Source organism: Ursus maritimus, unplaced genomic scaffold (genome assembly GCF_017311325.1).
Source record: "Ursus maritimus isolate PB19 unplaced genomic scaffold, ASM1731132v1 scaffold_1, whole genome shotgun sequence".
Lineage (NCBI taxonomy): Eukaryota > Metazoa > Chordata > Mammalia > Carnivora > Ursidae > Ursus > Ursus maritimus.
In genome coordinates this window covers 103,129,083-103,141,838 of record NW_024423343.1, presented here as the reverse complement: position 1 = coordinate 103,141,838, position 12,756 = coordinate 103,129,083, and the positions used below count along the sequence as shown (strand labels likewise).

General features: G+C 40.3%; 1 protein-coding gene across 2 annotated transcripts in view; it reads right to left on the bottom strand.

The window, feature by feature from the left end:
* The window catches only part of CNTNAP5 (contactin associated protein family member 5), a 772,957-nt gene that overhangs the window by 258,080 nt on the left and 502,121 nt on the right, over positions 1 to 12,756 (bottom strand). For both annotated transcript variants that reach the window (XM_040619104.1, XM_008686098.2), the window contains exon 12: positions 10,407 to 10,526. In XM_040619104.1, the coding sequence (XP_040475038.1) occupies positions 10,407 to 10,526 (120 nt within the window). The remainder of the gene's footprint in view (positions 1 to 10,406; positions 10,527 to 12,756) is intronic.

Sequence of the window (12,756 nt, the reverse complement as noted above, 5' to 3'; positions counted from 1 at the left end):
GAAAGAGTGCTTCCTGTTCCTTAAGATCCTCTGGTAAGACACAGAACCCACAGACAAAGGAACAGCTTTAGGTCTGATGGCTATAATTGGAATCCCATTTCCGTAACTTATTAGCCTCATTAACATATTTGCAAGGTAAAAACAATTCCAGTTACTTCACAGTGACGCGTCTTGAACTAACCCAGTACCTAGCAGATAACCGGCACAATTGTATGCAGTCTATAATCAAATGACAAGTTTTTGGCAACCGTGCTTTTGCAATGATGGCTGTCTGACTTATGATGAAAGACAAGCTTAAGAACTTGAGCCTCAATTTTTCTTGTAGAAGACTTTGGCAGGGAAGTTAATTCTTCCTTTATGTGCCATGTACGTGTGTGTGTGTGTGTGTGTGTGTGTGTGTGTGTGTGTGTGGAGTGCAATGTTTGTGTTAGAAGCCAGCAGGGGGATGGCAATAAGAGATATGAGGACAGAACTTTATTACAGATGTGCAAGACAGCAACAACTGAATTCTACTTCTCCTTGGTGTAAAATACAGCTGCCGAAAATTAACAATGTACTAAGAAACTCAGGGAGAGAAAAATGTGCTATAAATTGGTTCCGTGCAATGTCATGGGTAATTCTTGTTTCCTATACACTGACAGACCCTTGCACAGCTCATCCACAAACTACAAACCCTCAGACATTGCTCTAACTTCAAAAGCAAGGCTGTTAGACGTAACTGAATGGACACATGTCTTTCTTTCTGTCAATAGTCTGGATGATAATCTATTACCTGCAATCACACTGCACAATTATGTGCAGGAATATTAGAGAGACTTCAATTGCAGCTTCTCTACCTACTCCATTATGCATGCTTTGATGAGTTTTAATGAAAACAGAGCCTGCTGCCAAAGAAGGGAGAAACAGAGCATCATAATAACGAGTGATAAGATATGGAGACTTGTAAGGTGGTTTGCAAATGGATTATGAGCTGTTTGAGAATGAAAAACAAGTTTTGCTTTAGAGATTTAACGAAACATTTCTTGTAATCTCCTTGCAATGCCTGATGATTGCTGTATAGGTCTAGATACACGAAATTGGCATTGTATCCATCAAGAGAGAAAATAAATGTGTTTTTGTTAGTGGCTCTAAACAAACAATTTTGCGTATCAATATGCAATTCTACTGTACAGAGGAAAAACAGTGTATGGCTGGGAAAAATCTTTTAACATGTTGACAAGGTGTCCTGTTAACATTAAAAATGGCAAAATGGAAACTGTGTAAAATGAGCTTAAATGTCAAGTTCTAAGGAAAACCTTGTCAGAATGCCCCACATTTCTAATTCTGCTTTATCAATACTAGAAGCTTCCCCTCACAAATGCTCCCTCCAGGCTCCTAGAACCTCAGAAGTCTCATGGCACTTGCAGAAGGAGCACGGACTTTATTGCTGGCAAAGGGAGACAGCTATCTTTTACAGCTAGGATGATTATACAGATATCATCTATACTAGGACAGCAGTGGGATAGAATGAGGGCATGATTAATAAACACACCAGGGTGTTTGGTTACCCAATTTCATGACCATTTGCTTTTTGGGGCTGGAAGTTTGCATATATATTCTAATCTTTACATTAATATTGAAGGCAGCCATTTTTAACATCTTCATTTCACTGATAAGGAAACCAAGATCCAGAAATTCTAAATGACTTGTCCAAGTCCACACAGCTGGAATGTGCCAGCACTAGAATCTGAATTGCAATGTGAATCCAAAACATGTGCTATTCCCACATGTCATTCCTGTGTTTTAAGAAAGGAAGGGATTTGGGGAAGGCCATCAATGGGAGGTCTTAGAGGCGATGAGGGAACACGTGGGCACTTACACTCTTGTATTTGTAGAAGACATTACACGTGGTAGAAATGACTCAAACCCAGTTTAATCGGACATTGAGGCAGTACCCACATTTCCAAACTGCTATTAATTTAATGCGACAGGACCTTATTCTCAGATAAATTAGAAAGATTAAGGAAGAAAAAAATGGGAAAGGTAGAAATTAATCTTTAATTTGGCTGGGATTTCTCAGAGTTCCATTTACATTGAACTTATAGGAGCATGCATAAAGCAGATTCAGGATTCATCATACCCTGTCTCTCATTTTCCATCAAGGAGCTCAAAGATCCATGGGAACACACAAGTAAACACTAGTGGTTACAATGTAATATGATTGTTGTCATGGTGAAAATATACAGAAATGAGAAGAGAGCACAGAGCAGGAGCACCTAAACTACAGGTACTCCAAGTCTATTAGGTCCATTTGTCTAGAGAAAAAGAGCCAACAGGATGTGAGTATAAGCATCTACTCATATCTATATCTATCTAAGTCTATCATCTGTCTATCAATCAATTGATTGATCAATTTTAAGGAATTGGGTCACAAGATCATGGAGGCTTTGTAAGTCCAATGTCTGCAGGATAAACCACAAAGCAGGAAACCCAGCAAAGAGTTGCAGTTGGAGTCTAAGGGCGTCTGCCGGCAGAATTTCTTTTTACTTGGTAGAGGTCAGTCTCTTTTCTACCAAGGCCTTGAACTTACCAATGAGGCCCATCCACATTTTGGAGAGTAAACTGCTTTACTCGCAGTTCACTGATTTAAATGTTAATCTCATGTAAAGAAAACACCCTCACTGAAATATTAATGATAATTTTTTACCAAATATCTGGGTGCCATGGTCCAGCCAAGTTGAAACATAAAGTTAACCACTGTACCAAGGGAAACAGGAAACACCTGAGAAGACTCATTCTTGTACCTTTAAACCTCGACTTCTTGCACAGATTCCTCAGGTTTTCACTAATTTCAACTACTTTCTGTGAGCTGGTCTTTCTCCATTCCTATCTTCTTTGTATTGATCCCAGTGCCTGGAACTCCTTCACTTCCTTGCATCTAATCCACTCTGCAAACCACCTTACATGATTCTTCCAGCAATCTAATTCTGAGCCCGCCTGGACTTCTTGTTGTCTTAAATGCACTCCTCTCTACTTGCCCAATTGGATTGACATAGCCAAGGATGACCACAAACTTCACATCATTGGCTAAAATTATCCACATCCAGGCCAGGAGATTTTTACAACCAGGTAATGGCATAGGGCCCGGTGTCCCTTTTACCAAAACATTATATTTTAGTATGCCATGGTTTCCCTCACTTATTTACCAACTGACTGACTTACCAACTTTTAGTTTGTTAGCTCTCTTTGCCCTTTGTTCATTTTGTGTTTCTTGCATTCATTTTTTTAATAATAATTTTTTATTATGTTATGTTAGTCACCATACAGTATATCCTTAGTTTCTGATGTAGTGTTCCATGACTCATTATTTGCGTATAACACCCAGTGCACCATGCAGTATGTGCCCTCCTTAATACCCATCACCGGCCTAGCCCAATCCTCCACCCCTCCGTCTTTCTCTGCTTGACTTATTTCACTTAGCATAATCTCCTCCAGTCCCATCCATGTTGCTGCAAATTGTTGTGTAATCGTACTTTCTGATGGCTGAGTAATATTCCATTGTATATATGGACCACACATATATTGGCCCTTCTCTTCACTACGTCTGTATCTTTGGGGTAAATACCTAGTAGTGCAAGGGTATTTACCCAATAGGGAATCCATTCCATTTACAATAGCACAAAAAATCATATGTTATCTTGGCATTAACTTAACCAGAGACATAAAGGATCTATATTTTAGAAACTACAAATCAGTCTTGAAAGACATTGAAGAAGACACAAAAAGATGGAAAAATATCCCATGCTCATGGATTGGAAGAATTAACATAGTTAAAATGTCTATGCTACCCAGAGCAATCTACACTTTCAATGCCATCCTGATCAAAATACCAATGACATTTTTCAAAGAACTGGAACAAATAGCCCTTAAATTTGTGTGGAACCAGAAAAGGCCCCAAATCGCCAAGGAATTGTTGAAAAAGGAAAAACAAAGCTGGGGGCATCACGTTGCCGGATTTCAAGCTATACTACAAAGCTGTAATCACAAAGACAGCATGGTACTGGCACAAAAATGGAACAGAATAGAAAACCCAGAAATGGACCCTCGGATCTTTAGACAACTAATCTTTGACAAAGCAGGAAAAAACATCCAGTGGAAAAAAGACAGTCTCTTCAATAAATGGTGCTGGGAAAATTGGACAGCTATATGCAAAAGAATGAAACTTGACCACTCTCTCACACCATACACAAAGATAAACTCCAAATGGATGAAAGACCTCCATGTGAGACAGGAATCCATCAAAATCACAGAGGAGAACATAGGCTGTAACTTCTTTGACATCAGCCACCACAACTTTTTTCATGACACATCTCCAAAGGCAAGAGAAACAAAAGAAAAAATGAACTTGTGGGACTTCATCAAGATAAAAAACTTCTGCACAGCCAAGGAAACAGTCAAAAAAACTAAGAGGCAGCCCACGGATTGGGAGAAGATATTTGCAAATGACACTACAGATAAAAGACTAGTATCCAAGATCTACAAAGAACTTCTCAAACTCAATACACAAGAAACAAATAATCAAATCAAAAAATGGGCAAAAAATATGAACAGGAACTTTTCCAATGAAGAAATACAAGTGGCTTACAGACACTTGAGAAAATGTTCAAAATCATTAGCCATCAGGGAAATTCAAATCTAAACCACCTTGAGATACCACCTTACGCCAGTTAGAATGGCAAAAATTGACAAGGCAGGAAACAACAAATGTTGGAGAGGATGTGGAGAAAGGGGATCCCTCTTACACTGTTGGTGGGAATGCAAGTTGGAATAGCCACTTTGGAAAACAGTGTGGAGGTCCCTTAAAAAGTTAAAAACTGAGCTACCCTATGATCCAGCAATTGCACACTTGCATTCATTTTTTAAAAAATATTTTATTTATTTATTTGAGAGAGAGAGTGGGAGAGAGTGGGGCGAGGGGCAGAGGGAAAGACAGAATATCAAACAGACCTCTCTCTGAGCTATGAGCCTATTGTGGGGCTCGATCCCTTGACTCTAAGGTCATGACCTGAGCTGATATCAAGAGTTGAATATTCAACTGACTAAGCCACTAGAACACCTCTCTTGCATTCATCTTAATCTCACTCCCATTTAACCTGCAAAAGGAGGTCCTTTCTGCTTCAGGTTGGAATCTATTGAACAAAACCATGCTTCATATATTTGCATGCTTTGCGGATTTCACTGATAGCCGGCACAAAAATGGAACAGAATTTCACCATCCTTGATCCTTGATGAATTCTAATCATTTGTTGCCCCAGACTTCTTTGCACAGTTCTTTAAACAGGCTAACATTGATATTTTCCATTTGCCCCCCACCAATGTACTCCCCATCTGTCTGCTGCCTTCTCTGTGCCCAGGAAGGCTGATGAAAAATGTTACATCAACGATTGCTCTTGCCTTCTGAATTCTAGCTGGGTTTGTTCAGTGGAGTCATAGGGAAGGAACAAGGAGAGATGGAGCACTCCCCAAGCTCCTAGTTGGCTATTCCCACACAGGAGGTCATAGTTCTCTCAAGGCACAGCTTCTCCATACGCTACCCTCCTTCCTGCTCTGGCAACACTCCCTCCCTTCACCTCTATGGGCCTGATGATGGGAACAGCCCCTCTGTTACTAGCTCTGCTCTGTGGTCTTCTTCCCATAATTTCCTTTTGTAGGCTCACACCTTTGTAAACAGACCCTAATTTGAGCAAGCCTTCTGAGTGGTCCATTGTCCTCAAGATGAGATAACAGTGCTAAAGCCAAAGCATGACAGAGGATGGCATCTTCTGGCTGGTGCTCAGAAACTGGTTCATCTTTCATTCAGGGACAGTTAACTAGTCTGCATGCTCAACAACTGTCTATAATAAAACATTCCTTCTTTTCCCTGGAATTGACTAAGTAGATTTCCCTCCTGGGAAACTACAGTTCAGATTATGGACCTTCAACAGCTTTTTTTCCTCAAGTAAATGTGATCCTTTTCTACCCATTCAGTTTGATGAGTTTCTCAGTGTTTTAAACCCGCAACTCATCTTGGTGAGTTTGGTGGCCCCCATAAATATGCAGGCTCACAGGACCCTTGAACTTTGTTCCTGACATTCATTTGCTCTTCCTGGAAATGCCGTCCTTTGCCTGTTCTGGACAGTTCCTACTCCCCATCCAGTTCTTAAGAGATATGCATTATCTGCCTGCCCCAAAGCCCTTCCACTGTACAGGAGGCTGGGTGAGGTGTTCCTCCAGCGGGCTCCCAGAACACTATACACACGCTGTCATGATCCTTATATTACAATTGCTGTTGTGTCTTTTCCACGATTAACCTGTGAAGGAGACTGAAATGATACCATTATGGGTTGAATTCTGTCCAAAAAGGCAGGTGGAAGTACTAACCCTTCACACCTGTGAGCATGACTTTAGTTGGCAATAGGTTCCTTGCAAATGTAATCAATTTAAGATGAGATCATACTCCATTAGGGTGGGCCCTAATCCAATATGACTGATATCCTTATAGGAAGAGAAGAAACAAACACATGAGAGGAGAAGGCTACATGTGACTCTCTTACATGGAAGCAGGGTAAGAATCTGGGAAAGCAGTCACTGAAGTGCTGCTGCTAAGGCCTAGGAATGCCCAAAGGTTAGGCAAGCCAGCAGAAACCAGAAGAGGCAAGGGAAGATTCCCTTCTATGGGTTTCAGAGGTAGCATGGCCCTGCGGCATCTTGATTTTGGACTTCCAGCCTCCAGAACTGTGACACATACACTTCTGGGTATTTTTAAGCCACTCAATTTGTTATAGCAGCCTGGAGAAACTGGTGCAAACACTATCTTGTATCCTTAGCAGTCTGTACAGTGCCTAAAATGTGCAAATTTATATTGAGCTGAACGGAATTATAAATCACAAAGAGATTCCTGCAGAAACTTTTTACCTTCCTCACCCATAATTTCACTACACATTCCACAATGGGTCTTCCCTCTGTCCTACCCACTAGTGCCTTGGTGAACCGACTTAGAACACAGCATGGGGTATGGCAGGCACACCATCAAAATATGTAGAGGTTTATATTCAGTCCACTTTATAAATAAGCCTAATCACCCCCCTTAGCTTACTCCCATAAATTGGGATACTGTGCCCATGCAGGGATCATGCTGCCTTCCAGTGAATGGGGTCATTGCTTTGTGAGCATTTGGGGAGCTTATCTCCCCAAGATTATCCTCTGCTAGGTGAGATCCACAGACATAAATATCCTGGGAGGGGTAAGGTGACACCTTGAGTATAGGAACAGGAAGCTAATGTCCCCCCAGGGCACATTGTGAAGACAGATGCAGTTGTGATTCGAATTTATTGTTTTCCAATATAAAACCTGTCCTTCACCCTCGTGACATCTATTTGCAATTATCTGTATATTTCTTAGGAGAAACGTCCCCTTTTCTGTCAAACCTCAAATGATCTCTCAGGGAATTCTAAATGAGGAAGGCCTGTGAGACCACCTGACCCCAGATCCTTATTTTAGGATCCCAGATCTTATTTATGTGCAACTAGGTCAGGGGCACTCAGCTGACTGGCACAAGGTGCAGAGAGAGAATCCAGGTCCCCTGCCTTCCAGTGCCGTTTACACTCTGTGTGTGATTACCCCAATAATGCTGCTGAAAGTGCAGAGAACAGCAACTTTGTGTCTTCAGAACCTGGAGTTAAGCACAGAAGGAGTCTCCCTCCCACCACACCTCACACTGTTCTGTTCCCTCTTTTCTGGTTGTCCATTCCCTCTCTTCCTTCTCCTTCCCTCCCTTCCCTGGGCCACTATGTTACACCTTCACTGGTGTCACAAGTCATTCATATTTAAGACCATTTAACCACTATAAATAGAATAATATGTGTTTGATTATCATAATATTTATGTATTAAAAATGTGTGTCAGTTAAATATAAGAATTAGAGAATTTAGCCTATACCGAGGTTTGCTTTTATTTCTACAGTTCTTTTAGAAAAACAAAAACAAAACAAAAGCAAAACCTACGTCTTGCAACTGCATGTAACCAAAACAGCATATGTAAAAGAAATGCCCAGTCATGCGTACTCAAGCCTGTGAACTCCAGGACACAACTCCGAGGTCCCTATTTCTTCAGTATCACATCAGCAAAATAACAACCTTTAAATACAAGTAAGTATTCCTCTTTAGCCATTCCTGGACAAAATACTGTACATAAGCCCCAAGAGAAGTCTTTCCAAAGAGGCAGGGAACACCATGTAAATGAGACCTATGAATCAATTATACCCTTCATGTCACTGTGCTTACATTATTTTGAAGAGTTTAATAATTTTAAGCCATATTTAATGTATATATTTTAATCTCAAAATATATTTTAATGATACAAGGGCAAGTCTATGCTTATCTATTAAATTCAAGATTTTAAAATATATATTTAAAAATAAATACATTCATAAAAGAAAGACACATATACATTCACAAATCCCAAGGAAATCCTAACAATAAAATAACAATGGCGATCTGTAGATTGTGGTTTAAAGGTGACTTTAACAATTTCTTCAGACCTTGCCTTTTTTGTTAAATTTTCCATAATTAATATTGACTTATTTTGTAACAAAAATAAAATCACCGTTTAAAGCAAAACATAAGCAATACAAAGTATCCAATTAATATAAATTGGGATATAAATTATTACTGCACCAGAAGGTTTTGTTTGCTTCCTGAGTCTTGACTATTAGTCCTGGTATTTATTACCTCAAGCAAGTCATGAAATTCTCATATTCTCTTTCCTTCTACGTAAGACAGAGATAAAAATATCTATCTCAGGTTTTTACTGTCAGGAGTGCAAGAGATGGTATTTGTAAACTCTCAGTTCAGCTCCCAAAGTGTTAGGAGCCGAATGATCACACCTGATCGCTCATCAGTGGGCATTGGTCCCCTTGTCCTTATCACTTCTTCTGTTTTTTGGTGAAGTGTTGACCAGGGACAGTTTGCATCAGAATCACTTAGGGGACTCACTAAAAGGGCATTTACTGAATTTGAATTTCTTAAGCTACAAAGTCTGAATTTTTAACAAGAATCACTGGAGCTCCATGTGTTAATTACATTTTGAAAATAATCAAGATCCACGGATAAAACTAGTTCTTCAACTATAGCTTAACACTATAGGTTACCATAACGTAGAAAAGAAAACAGTTTCACAATTTCTAAATATGTTATAGGGCAGCTGAGAAGTAGCCAGCATACATGCAGTTTGGAGAGATGGAGTATTAAGGAAATGCAATGAAATGCATCTAATTCTGTTTAACTAGCATCTGCTGCAGAAGAAGTGTGGTTTGTATCCAGATGAACAAATCACTAAGTGCCCATAATCACCAGTTTTGCAATGGTTTGCTTGCATTTCTACCTGTGATAGCATATGGCATTTTCCCTGATATTACTGCCTCACAAATGAGAGTGGCTGTGTCTTATTTCTCTGCATGTCCTCAATGCCCAGGCCAGCCTGTGGCTACAGAAAGACCTTGGTGAATGTGCTTGCCTTGTTGCAGGGAAGCCTGAGGCCGGAGGACTCAATGAGCCTTAATATCCCCCTACTTTTCTGTTTTATTACATGATTCTGTTGTCATTTCCAAAGGCCAGTGCTTGAAACAAACACACAAAATGTGTATGTGCCAATTAATGACACTCACAATGGAGAAGGTACTTGCATTGTTGTATTTTTAAGGAACTATTACATTAGGTTTTGGCTTTGTGGAATTATTTTTCAGAATAACTTACTATTCATATATTGTTTCTAAATCCATGCAATAATTAATTCTTACTATGTCTTTCTGCACTTGAGAAGGGCGTAGCCAGGAAAATGCAAATAGCTCACTTTTCTTATTAGGCATCTAGTGGATAAGTAGCCTGGCCAATTTCTCCAGTACTCATGATTGTGTTTCATCTTCAACTCTGGTAGGAAAGAACTACTTTTCCCATCTCACTGATGAACAACTGAAGCTTAGAGAGCATATGGGATTCACACCATCCCCGGGGCCAGACATGAATCACACTTTCCCACTTCCTGAGTCAGGGTTCCCTATTGATTTTGAGTTTTGTTTTTTGTTTGTTTAGTTATTTCTCTTTTCTTTCTGCTTTTGAGTTTTAAGAGAGAAAATGTCCTTGGCAAGCTCTCCAGAAAATGCTTCAGAGTTAATCCTTGGTTCAGCAGAATGTGATCAAGACCATTAAGTCTTCCTCTCTCATGAAGATAACCCAGCTGCTAATTTCTATTATTTACTTAAATACCATCCCCCCTCCACAGAAGTTGGTTCTTTAAATTTTTATTTACACATGTTCCTTTCCAGTGGTCTTCCCTTTGCTGTGTACCATCACATAGCTAGGTTAAGTATGAGTGGGGATTCTGATCCTTACCTGTGATGTTGCAATACACTTGGAGGGGTCCCAGTGGCCCGCTGCCATCAGAGTCGATATAGAAGAAACCAGCTGTGTTCCCTTGGTGCCTGTACACTTCACAAGATTGCTCATAGAGGGCTGAAAAGACACAAAGACAGCAGAGATGAAGCTTTGCTTGACTCTGTATATCCGTTCGGAGGGATCAGTAACTCTTACTAATATTTACTTTCATTGTTGATTCCTTCCCCTGCTATAGCCTTGATTTCCCACTCCCCCCACCCAGGTCTTAGCAATCCACTGTCCCAATACTTGATGGAATTGCACTGCCATTCATCCTAGCATCCATTCTTCTGAACCACCCAGAGGTTACCTCCTCCCAAAAAATCTCCCTTTCCCTCAATTATGTCCCTTTTCTGTACTGATGTATGAGCCCCTACTCTGTGCCCACACCATGTACTGAGCCAGGATCATCATACACTATTCTGTCCCCAACAGTGGTCATAGAAACTGTAACTGTAAGAGCAGTGGCCCTGTGATGTGTGATGCTGTGTTCCAGCATCTGGCACAATGCCACATTCACAGCAGTTCAAAAATTTTTGATCAATGAATGAAAAACTGAATGAAGATATATGATCATGACTTTTTTATTAATAAATTATAATGACATTATCTTATTTCTACACATCTAGAACTCAGTACAGAACCTAAAACAGAGCAGGTGCCCAATCAAGTTGAGTCCATTTTGACTTAACAACATTCATTGAGTTCCTAAGATGTGTCAATAGTGTGATTGCCACCTGACAACAGACCATGCATAAGGCAATCAGTCTGCTCCATAGAAAGCTCACAGCCTGGCTGCAGCCACAAAGGTGGTTATGTGCACAGAGAGAGGCAGACACAGGTGCCTTGAGATTGGGTACTTTGACCAATATGCAGATATGAGAAATTTATAAATCTCATTACAGTAACATGAACGAGTTCAGTGGCGTGTAAAGGAGGCATCTGCTGTCTCATGCATGAGAATGTAGAATGTCATATGATGTTTAAATGGTATAGCTCAGAGCAGCAGGTACATATCCAATTATGTCATCCTCCCATGCTTAAAACACTTCAGTGGCTCCCAACAGCTTTAAAGATATAGCACCAGCTCCTCACCTTAGCCAACATGCCCCTGTGACTAATGCCCCATCCCAGAAATATGAAGCTTCACTTTGTCATGATCAAGTGTAAGGGGTGCCTCAGATAATTCATTACCAATAAAGTTCTAAAGCTTGAGAGGGTTTGACTTTTTATAAATTAGAGTGAATTCAAGGTTATCCTTGTACTCCTATAATTCTCTCTTACAGCCATGCACACTTTCTGAACCAGAGGTAAATAGGGGAGTCATAGTTTGCATTATACATACTGAGCATAACATATAGCTTATTTCTGTTTGCTTAAACCTAGCACATCTGGGTGTGTTCCATATATATGAAAGTCAGCTCTTATGTGTATTATCCCTCCCACCACCCCCACATTTCCAAAATGGCAACAGTGTGAAAGGAGGTGCTGCTTTCACATGCAGGGTAAATACCTATTACACAGGCAACAATGTGGGGGTTACAAAGTGGTTAAGAACATGAGCCCTGGAATCAAATTGGGTGGTTTTGCGTCACAGGGCTACCACTTACACTTACTTATGGGAACTGGAAGAAGCCACTGTGTCCTCTAAGATAACTCATCTTATCCACATCCTTGCATTCATATTTTGTTCCTCAGTTAATGCCCTCCTCTTGAGTACAGGCTGGACTTATGGATGTGCCTCTAACAGATTACGACACAGGTAGTAGATGTCATTTCCAAGACTAGATTTTAAAAAGGTCGTGGCTTCCATCTTGGGTGCTCCTGGATCGCTTGCTGTCAGAGAAGCCAACTGCTCTGTCCTGAAACTGCCCTGGGAAGAGGTCTATATGAGCGAGTTTGGAGGCTTCTGGGCGTGTCATATGAGTGAGCCCTGAAGCAGACTGCCATAGTCAAACACCAAAATGACTGCAATGCTGGCTGACATCTTAACTGCACTTCCATGAGAAATTGAGCCAGAACCACTCAGCTAAGTTGTTCAAAGACCCAGGGAAACTATGAGGTAATAATATGTGTTGTTTCAGACGCCGAGTTTTGCTATAAGTCATTACGCAGCAACAAATAGTTAATAAACTCTCAAAGAACTAATTTTCTTAATGGGGCTATAAGTATAAGAAAGAGCCTACCTCATAAAACTAGTAAGGATTCAAAGAGATACTCAGAAGATAATCATAAGGATCTTAATGAAAAACCAACAGGTCCTACATCCCTTCTGCAAAGACGATGTCTTTTAGTTCTTAATTCATTC